The sequence below is a fragment of the Cebus imitator genome, unplaced genomic scaffold (assembly GCF_001604975.1).
Source record: "Cebus imitator isolate Cc_AM_T3 unplaced genomic scaffold, Cebus_imitator-1.0 Scaffold445, whole genome shotgun sequence".
NCBI classification, from domain to species: Eukaryota; Metazoa; Chordata; class Mammalia; order Primates; family Cebidae; genus Cebus; species Cebus imitator.
The window spans coordinates 964,775-974,917 of NW_016107760.1; the positions used below are offsets into that span (position 1 = coordinate 964,775).

Genomic DNA, 10,143 nt, shown 5'->3' on the forward strand with positions numbered 1-10,143 from the left:
AGAAGAAGGTCCACATTTCAGGTAATGGCTGTGTTACTCGTTTTTCGTCCTCCGACAATAGTCATTCAGAATACAAATGCACGTGATCAATAGGAGAAGCGTATGTGCTCATAAAGGGTGAGGAAATACCTGAGCAGTTTCTGCTGGCTGGATCCCACCATAAAGTGTATCAAAAGACTTTTTTTTAAGGCCAGGCGCAGTGGCTCACGCCTGTAATCTCAGCACTTTGGGAGGCCGAGGCAGGTGGATCACCTGAGGTCAGGAGTTCAAGACCACCCTGGCCAACATGGTAAAACCTCATCTCTACTAAAAATACAAAAATTTGTCAGGTGTGGTGGCAGGCACCTGTAGTCCCAGCTACTCAGGAGGCTGAATTGCCTGAACCAAGAGGCGGAGAATGCAGTGAGATAAAATCACACCACTGCACTCCAGCCTGGGTGACAAAGTGAGACTGTCTCAAAAAAATTAATTTAACTTAATTTTTAAAAATTAAATAAATAAAAAGACTTTTTGTTATATTTTCTCAAGTCAACCATCTTAATTTCTTTCTTAAAATTTATTTTATTTTGCCATAAGCTATTGGGGCACAGGTGGTATTTGGTTACGTAAGTCCTGTAGTGGTGATTTATGAGATTTTCGTGCAACCATCATCTAAGTAGCGTGCAGCACCGTATATTTGTAGTCTTTTATCCCTCACCCCTCTTCCACTCTTCCCCACAAGTCCCCAAAGTCCACTGTATCATTCGTATGCCTTTGTATCCTTATAGCTTAGCTCCCACATTTCAGTTAGAACATACAATGTTTGGTTTTCCATTCTTGACTTACATCACTTAGAATAGTCTCCAATCTCATCCAGGTCACTGAAAATGCTGTTAATTTATTCATTCTTATGGCTTCATAGTATGATTGATGGGCATTTGGCTTGGTTCCACAATTTTGCAATTGTGAATTGTGCTGCTATAAACATACATGTGCAAGTATCTTTTTTGAATAATGACTTATTTTCCTCTGGGTAGATACTCAGTGGGATTGCTGGATCAAATGGTATTTCTACTTTTAGTTCTTTAAGCAATCTCCACAGTGTTTTCCACAGTGGCTGTACTAGTTTACATTCCCACCAGCAGTGTAGAAGTGTTCCCTGTTCACTCATCACATCCATGCCAACATCTACTGGCTCTTTTTTAATGGCCATTCTTGCAGGAGTAAGATGGTATCACATTTTTATTTACGTTTCCCTGATCATTAGTGATGCTGAGCATTTTTTTCATATGCTTGTTGGCCATTTGTATACCTTCTTTTGAGAATTGTCTATTCATGTCCTTGGCCCACCTTTTAATGGGATTGTTTTTTTCTTACTGATTTATTTGAGTTGGTTGTAGATTCTGATATTAGTCCTTTGTCAGATGTATAGATTGTGAAGGTTTTCTCTCACTCTGTGGGCTGTTTACCAGGCAGACTGCTCCTTTTGCCATGCAAACGTTATTTAGTTTAATTAGGTCCCAGCTATTTTTGTTTTTATTGCATTTGCTTTTCGGTTCTTGGTCATGAAATCCTTGCCAAAGCCAATGTCTAGAAGGGTTTTTCCAATGTTATCTTCTAGAGTTTTTATAGTTTTAGGTCTTAGACTTAAGTCCTTAATCCATCATGAGTTGATTTTTGTATAAAGTGAGAGATGAGGATCCAGTTTCATTCTCCTCCATGGGGCTAGCCAATTATCCCAGCACCATTTGTTGAAAAGGGTGTCCTTTCCCCACTTTAATCTTTTATCTGGAAACTTTGATGAATTCTTTTATCAGTTCTAGGAGCTTTCTAGAAGAGTCCTTAGGGTTTTTGAGGTAAACGATCATATCGTCAACAAACAGTAACAGTTTGACTTCCTCTTTACCAATTTGGATGCCCTTTCTTTCTTTCTCTTGTCTGATTGCTCTGGCTAGGATTTATAGTACTATGTTAAAGAGCAGTGGTGAGAGTGGGCATCCTTGTCTTGTTCCAGTTCTCAGAGGGAATGCTTTCAACTTTTCCCCATTCAGTGTTATATTGGTTGTGTGTCTGTCATAGATGGCTTTTATTACATTAAGGTATGTCCCTTGTATGCCAATTTTGCTGAGCGTTTTAATCATAAAGGGATGCTGGATTTTGTTGAATGTTTTTTCTGCATCTATTGAGATGATCACATGATTTTTGTTTTAAATTATGTTTATGTGGTGTATCACATTTATTGACTTACATATGTTAAACCATCCCTGCATCCCTCGTGTGAAACCCACTTGATCATGCTGGATTATCTTTTTGATATGTTGTTGGATTTGGTTAACTAGTATTTTGTTAAGGATTTTAGCATCAATGTTCATCAAATAGTCTGTAGTTTTCTTTTTTTGGTTGTCCTTTCCTGGTTTTGGTATTAGGGTGAAGCTGGCTTTATAGAATGAATTAGGGAGGGTTCCTTCTTGCTCTATCTTGTGGAATGGTGTCAAAAGGATTGGTACCAATTCTTTGAATTTCTGGTAGAATTCTGCTATTAATTTGTCTGGTCCTGGACTTTTTTTTGTTAGTAATTTTTAAATTACCATTTCAACCTCACTGCTTGTTATTGGACTGTGCAGGGTATCTCATTCTTCCTGATTTAAGCTAGGAGGGTTGTATTTTTCCAGGAATTTATCCACCTCTTCTAGGTTTTCTAGTTTATGTGCATAAAGTTGTTCACAGTAGCCTTGAATGATCTTTTGTATTTCAGTGGTGTCAATTGTAGTATCTCCCATTTCATTTCTTAGTGAGGTTATTTGGATTTTCTCTCTTCTTTCCTTGGTGAATCTTGCTAATGGTCTATCAATTTTATTTATCTTTTCAAATAACTGGCTTTTTGTTTATCTTTTGTATTTTCTTGTTGTTGTTTCTATTTAATTTAGTTCTGCTCTGATCTTGGTTATTTCCTTTCTTCTGCTGGGTTTGGATTTGGTTTGTTCTTGTTTCTCTAGTTCCTTGAGGAACCTTAGATTGTTGGTTTGTGCTCTTTCAGACTTTTTGATGTACTGTAGGTGCTTAGAGCTATACCTGTCCTCTTAGCACTGCCTTTGCTATATCCCAGAGGCTTTGATAGGTTGTGTCATTATTGTCATTTAGTTTGAAGAATTTTTTAATTTCCATCTTGATTTTGTTTTTGACCCAATGCTCATTTAGGAGCAGGTTATTTAATTTCCAAGTATTCGCATGGTTTTGAAGGTTCCTTTTAGAGTTGATTTCCAGTTTTATTCCACTGTCGTCTCAGAGAATGCTTGATATAATTTCAGTTTTCTTAAATTTATTGAGGCTCGCTTTATGGCTTCTCATATAGTCTATCTTAGAGAAAGCTCCATGCGCCGTTGAATAGAATGTATATATTCTATGGCTGTTGGATGAAATATTCTGTATGTACATGTTAAGTCCATCTGTTCCAAGTCATAGTTTAAATCCATTGTTTCTTTGTTGACTTTCTGTCTTGATGACCTATCTCGTGCTGTCAGTGGAGTACTGAAGTCCCCCACTATTATTGTATTACTGACTATCTCATTTCTTAGGTCCATTAGTAATTGTTTTATAAATGTGGGAGCTCCAGTGTTAGGTGCATATATGTTTAGGATTGATTGTGATACTTTTCTGTTGGACAAGGCCTTTTACCATTATATACTGTGTCCCTCTTTGTCTATTTTAACTGCTGTTGCTTTAAAGTTTATTTTGTCTGATATAAAAATAGCTACCCCTACTTGCTTTTGGTGATCATTTGCATGAAATGCCTTTTTCCACCCCTTTACTTCAAGTTTATGTGTGAGTCTTTATGTGTTAGGTGAGTCTCCTGAAGGCAGCAGATGGTTAGTGAGTTCTTATCCATTCTGATGTTCTGTATTTTTAAGTGGAGCATTTAGGACATTTACATTCAATGTTAGTACTGAAATGTGAGGTACCATTGCATTCATCATGCTCTTTGTTGCCTATGTACTTTGTTTTTTGTTTTTGATTTTTTATTTGTATTTTTGTTTTCTAGGTCCTATGTGATTTATGCTTTAACGAGGGTTCTGTTTTGATGTGTCTCCAGGATTTGTTTCAAGATTTAGAGCTCCTTTTAGCAGTTCTTGTAGTGGTAGCTTGGTAATGCTGAATTCTCTCAGCATTTGTTCGTCTGAAAATGACTATCTTTCCTTCATAAGTGATGCTTAATTTCACTGGATACAAAATTCTTGGCTGGTAATTGTTTTGTTTGAGGAGGCTGAAGATAGGTCCCCAGTCCCTTCTAGCTTTTAAGGTTTCTGCTGAGAAATCTGCTGTTAATCTGAGAGGTTTTCCTTTGAAGATTACCTGGTGCTTCTGTCTCACAGCTCTTAAGATTCTTTCCTTCATCTTAACTTTGGATAACCTGATGACAATGTACCTAGGCAAGGATCTTCTTGTAATGAATTTCCCAGGTGTTCTTTTTGCTTCTTGTATTTGGATATCTAGGTCTCTCACAATGTCAGGGAAGTTTTCCTCAATTATTCCCCCAAATATATTTTCCAGGCTTTTAGAATTTTCTTCTTCCACAGGTACACTGATTATTCTTAGATTTGGTCATTTAACATAATCCCAGGTTTCTTGGAGGCTTTGTTCATATTTTCTTACTCTTTTTGTCTTTGTTGGATTGGGTTAATTTGAAGACCTTGTCTTCAAGCTCTGAATTTCTTTCTTCTACTTGTTCAATTCTATTGCTGTGATTTCACAGAGCATTTCACATTTCTAAAAGTGTGTCCAGAGTTTCCTGAATATTTTATTGCTTTTTCTTTAAGCTATCTATTTCCATGAATATTTCCCCCTTCACTTCTTATACCAGTTTTTGGATTTCCTTGCATTGGGCTTTGCCTTTCTCTGGTCTCTCCCTGATTAGCTTAATAACTAACCTCCCGAATGCTTTTTCAGGCAAATCAGGATTTCTTCTTGGTTTGGATCCATTGCTGGTGAACTAGTGTGATTTTTTTGAAGGTGTTGAAGAGCCTTGTTTTGTCATATTATCAGGGTTGGTTTTCTGGTTCCTTCTCATTTGAGTAGGCTCTGTCAGAGGAAAGGTCTAGGGCTGAAGGCTGTTGAGGGAAGGTCTAGGGCTGAAGGCTGTTGTTCAGATTCTTTTGTCCCATGAGGTGTTCCCTTGATGTAGTACTCAATCCCCTTTTTCTCACGGATGTGGCTTCCTGTGAGCCAAACTGCAGTGACTGTTCTCTCTCTTCTGGGTCTAGCCACCAATAAAGGCTACCCGGCTCTGGGCTGGTACTGGGGGCTGTCTGCACAGAGTCCTGTGATATGAACCATCTATGGGTCTCTCCGCAGTGGGTATCAGCACCTGTTCTGGTGGAGGTGGCAGAGGGTGCAATGTGAGGGTCCTTAGCTTTGGTGGTTTAATGCTCTATTTTTCTGCTGGTTGGCCTCCTGCCAGGAGGTGAGCTTTCCAGAAAGCATTAGCTGTAGTAATGTGGAGAGGGACAAAGCATGGGTGGGGCCTTAGAACTCTCAAGATTACATGCCCTTTGTCTTCCATTACCAGGGTGGGTAGGGAAGGATCATCAGGTAGGGGCAGGGCTAGGTATGTCTGAGCCCAGACTCTCTTTGGGCAAGTCTTGCTGCAGCTGCTGTGGGGGATGGCGGTGAGATTCCCAGGTCACTGGAGCTGTGTCCCTAGGAGGATTATGGCTACCTTTGCTGAGTCATGCAGGTTGTCAGGGAAGTTAGGGAAATACAGCAGTCACAGGCCTCACCCAGTTCCTACACAAACCAAAGGACCAGTCTTACTCCCACCATGCCCTGTCCAACAGCTCTGGGTCTGTTTCCAGGTGGAGGCTGAGACAGGCTTGAGAACTTGCCCGAGGCTATTTGCCTCCCAGAGTATTTGGGGTGTCCCCTGGGTCATGCAGAAGCAACCCGCTTCCTTCAGAGGGACTGTGGGTCCTCTCAGGATTGCTGGTTTGTTCTTGTAGTTGATCTGGAAGCTCCACAGCCCGCAGGACCCGCCAGTGCAACCAACAGCGACAACCATCTTAATTTCTGTGCAAATATCTCAGCCTCCTTTTAATGCTCTTTTGGAAAACAGACACATTTGTGAATCTGCTGAAGGATGTGGAACTTGTCCTGGAAAACCCACACACTTTAACATGCAACTTTGGGGCATTCATACATCTATTAGAATCCATACATAGAACCTCCTCAGAGGTCCATAGACCTAAAGTTTCCTTCTTGATCTCTGGTCTAGAAGGAAAAAAAACAGTTAACATTTACTGAGTATCTATTACATGCCAGGCACTATTCCAGGTGTTAAATACACTTTTCTCAATTAATCATGAAAACCCCATGGAGTTAGGTACAACTGTTCTCTATTTTACTGACAAGAAAACAGTAGCAGAGAATGTCACTCTCTCCAGGTCAAACAGCTAGTAAAGCCAGGGAGCCTCTCCTCTTAGCCACTAAGTTACAGCTGTGAAATCAAACATATGTAAGCAATTTTTAAAAATTATAGGCTGGGCACGGTGGCTCATGCCTATAATCCCAGCACTTTGGGAGGCCAAGGTGGGTGGATCACAAGGTCAGGAGATCGAGACCATCCTGGGGTGAAACCCCATCTTTACTAAAAATATAAAAAAATTAGCCAGGTGTGGTGGCATGCGCCTGTAGTCTCAGCTACTCGGGAGGTTGAGGCAGGAGAATCACTTGAACCCAGGAGGCAGAGGTTGCACTGAGCCGAGATCACGCCACTGCACTCTAGCCTGGGTGACAGAGCGAGACTCCGTCTCAAAAAAAAAAAAAAAAATAAGACCAGGTGCGGTGGCTCAAACCTGTAATCCCAGCACTTTGGGAGGCCAAGGCGGGTGGATCACCTGAAGTCAGGATTTCAAGGCCAGCCTGACCAACATGGAGAAACCCCATCTCTACTAAAAATACAAAAAATTAGCCAGGTATGGTGGTGGGTGCTTGTAATCCCAGCTACTTGGGAGGCTGAGGCAGGAGAATTGCTTGAACCCGGGAAGCGGAAGTTGTGGTAAGCCGAGATCGTGCCATTGCACTCTAGCCTGGTCAACAAGAGCAAAACTCCATCTCAAAAAAAAAAATTGTATATGGTTACACACACCATAATCATAGCATCTTTCTTTTGGGGTAGGGGAGCATGTGGATAATTTGCCTCTCCAGAGATCTGACTAAACAGAGATGATGTGGCACTTGTTGGCAGGGAGATACCTGGCTAAGTATCTCAGGCCCACTACTAATATTCATGGCACAACACAAAACAAAAGCCAGTCAGCCCCACCACGTGGCTTCCCAAGAATAGGGAACGTTGATTGTCACTTGGGTCAGCTTGTGTCCCCTGCCCACAGACTGCATTACCTGCATTCCTGACTCCTGACTTGGAAAAACCTAGAGAGTGGGAAGGGAATCATCTATTCACAGGTCACAAACCGATGGCCCACTGGGCTTAATATGTCTGAATATGTCTTTTTTTTTTTTATTTTTTGGAGAGGCTGGAGTGCAGTGGTGTGATCTCTGTTCACTGCAACCTCTGCCTCCCCAGTTCAAGCGATTCACATGCCTCAGCCTCCCAAGTAGCTGGGATTACAGGCCTGTGCCACCACACTTGGCTAAGTTTTGTGTTTTTAGTAAAGACAGGGTTTCACCATGTTGTGATTTCCATTCCGTTAGAGCTATGCTTTTTGCATGCTAACTAACCCAGCAGTAGGTCACTAGCAGAAAGGTTCAGACACCAGAGATGAAGAAACATCGGGCGGTCAATGACAGTACACAGGACGTACCTCATACATAGAGCGCATTCAAGGTCAGATGCGTCGAAGGATGCAAGTGGTAAACTGAGAGCAGGTGTGGCCCCCTGATCAGTGGGAGGATCTGCGAGTTAGAAAGCAAGAAGTCAGCGCTGGAGCTACCCTGGTTTCCTTGATAGTACTTCTGAGGCCAAAGAAGCCAATGCGTTTTTCAGTTTGCCACTCTCACCACCTCTCAGAAAGCTGATTTACTGGACACCTGAGCAGTTAAGAATGGAATACTCCAAAGTAGGCTCTCAGAGGTTTCCAGCAGCCCCCCACAGAAAGAGAAATGCAGGTCAAGAAATGCCCAGGAGCCCTGGGGGACTTCATTCAAATGCATCAGGCACCTCTTTCAACAGCAGAAGCTAAAGCAACTCAATGGACTGAGCCAGGCCTTCAAAGCTAAAACTGAATCTTGGCACTGCCAACCTCTCTTGGTAAGATAGCAAGCCACAGCTGCTGCTTTTCACATGCCTACCTATGGGAACACAGCTGGGAATGATCAGGGTGAGGCCTGATCTCACTTCCCTCATCCTGCATTCCTAGAATGGGGATGGGGATAGTGAGAGGTTGGCCTGGAAGAAAGTGGCACCCTCATGGGTATGGAATGTCATTAGTTGATACTGTGCTTGATCTGATGCCTTGGCTTTCCATTATATTAATAATTAGTATTGAACACTTATTATAGTGTGCTAGGCATTGTGCATGATCTCACAGAAGCCTCATAGCAATCTCTGAGGTCACACAGCTAGTAAATGCCACAGCAGGGCCACACACCCAGAGCCTAAGGAGCCCCCAGACAGAGTTAAGTAACTTGTATATATTGGTGAGCCCAGGCATCTCCTCCCAGCTACCTTCTCCCTGTGTAGAGCCAGTACCTTGCTTGGAGGCTTTATTAGACATCCCTGTGTCATCTTGGACATCACTTTGGCAATATTTCCTTTTCTTTCCCTGGCATTTTCCAGTCTTGCTGGAAGCAGCTTCTGGAGAGGCAGCAACCTGCTTCCCCTCCTCTTCCTCTTGGTCTTTCACATGGTGCTGCTGACCATCCCCCTTCACCTTAGCTGGGTTCTTCGGACTGCTGCCATCTCCCCTGGCTGCTGCTTCCTCCTGACTAGAACAGTGTGGGAGCTCCAGATTGTCCTGAATGAAGAAAGGGCCAAATATCAGAATCTTCTTAGGACCAATATTGTCCTCTGATATTGCTACCCAGAGGAACAAAAGGAAATTATAGAGTCCTGATCCCCACCCTTGATCGCATAGTGGACACAGAGCTCAACTGAGGGGCCGTCATAAGACATTGTTTCCCACTTCTTGTCCACACAGCATCTGCAACCAAGGCATGCTCAGCTTGGGCGGAGTTAGGGAATTTCCCTAGACAAGGACCGGAAGGTATGTAGGAGGAGAGGCTCCTTAAATAGGTGCAAAAAGGGGAAATGCCAGGGATAGCGCCAGTTCCCCTTCCTATCACATCTTTCCCCAGTAACCACTTTAGCAAAACCAAGGCAGACAGTGAGGCCAGATCCTGTCACTCAATAATTCCTCTCGCCTTCACTGCCATTCACAGCCATCTGTGATTCCCAAACTCCAGCTCCAAAAGGACTCTTGGTAGGGCTTTGGCACAGGTCTGTTCATGGCCTGCCAAGTTACCTCATACTCCAGGGCTACATGTTACATTGGTCAAATGAACCAGGTACAAACTATTCCTTTTACTAGATTTGAGGTGACAAGCATTAAAAAAAAAAAAAAAGCAAAATCACCTGGCAAAAATATCAATAATGTCTCTAGCCTTTTAATATTTTCCCAGGAAATGGATATTTGAAAATGGATTTAGAAAGAAATGCAATAACAATATGTTTATGCAAATTTACATGGAGAACCCCTCTCTAATCTAAACCCATAGTCCCCAGGTCAAAATATTCATCTTATTGTTTCCCTCTAACTACACCAAAAAAAAAATCGGTAGACAGGTGGAAAAGGGGAGCATATAGCTGGGAGAAAACAATGAGGTGAGGAGAAAAATAATGTGGGTGTTCTCTGTCTCTAACTTGGGGAGTTGGGGTTTTCTCCAGCACTATAGCAATAATACAACGTTGACTTTCCAAGAGCCCATGGCATTGGCCACTCAGGAGTATACTGCTTTGCAAAGCAAAGTTTGGGTGGAAATCCAATCCTTGTTCCTCAGTTGGTTCACACTGGAAAGCCAAGATTGGCATTTTTCTTCTTGTCAGATGGAGCTGCAATTAGAAGTCACTCCAGCATTTGAGTTCAGTATTAGCATTCTCAGTCAGGTAACAGTGGTCTTAATTATTGAAATTACTGGGGTTCTCTGATTTCAGGA

The 10,143-nt window shown here is 42.2% G+C and overlaps 1 protein-coding gene across 3 annotated transcripts in view; it reads right to left on the reverse strand.

The window, feature by feature from the left end:
* Positions 1-10,143, reverse strand: part of LONRF3 (LON peptidase N-terminal domain and ring finger 3) — a 43,921-nt gene that overhangs the window by 19,474 nt on the left and 14,304 nt on the right. For all 3 annotated transcript variants that reach the window (XM_017511258.2, XM_017511256.2, XM_017511257.2), the window contains 2 exons: positions 8,681-8,945; positions 7,794-7,884 (listed from right to left, as the gene is read on the reverse strand). In XM_017511258.2, coding sequence (XP_017366747.1) covers positions 7,794-7,884; positions 8,681-8,945 — 356 coding nt within the window. The remainder of the gene's footprint in view (positions 1-7,793; positions 7,885-8,680; positions 8,946-10,143) is intronic.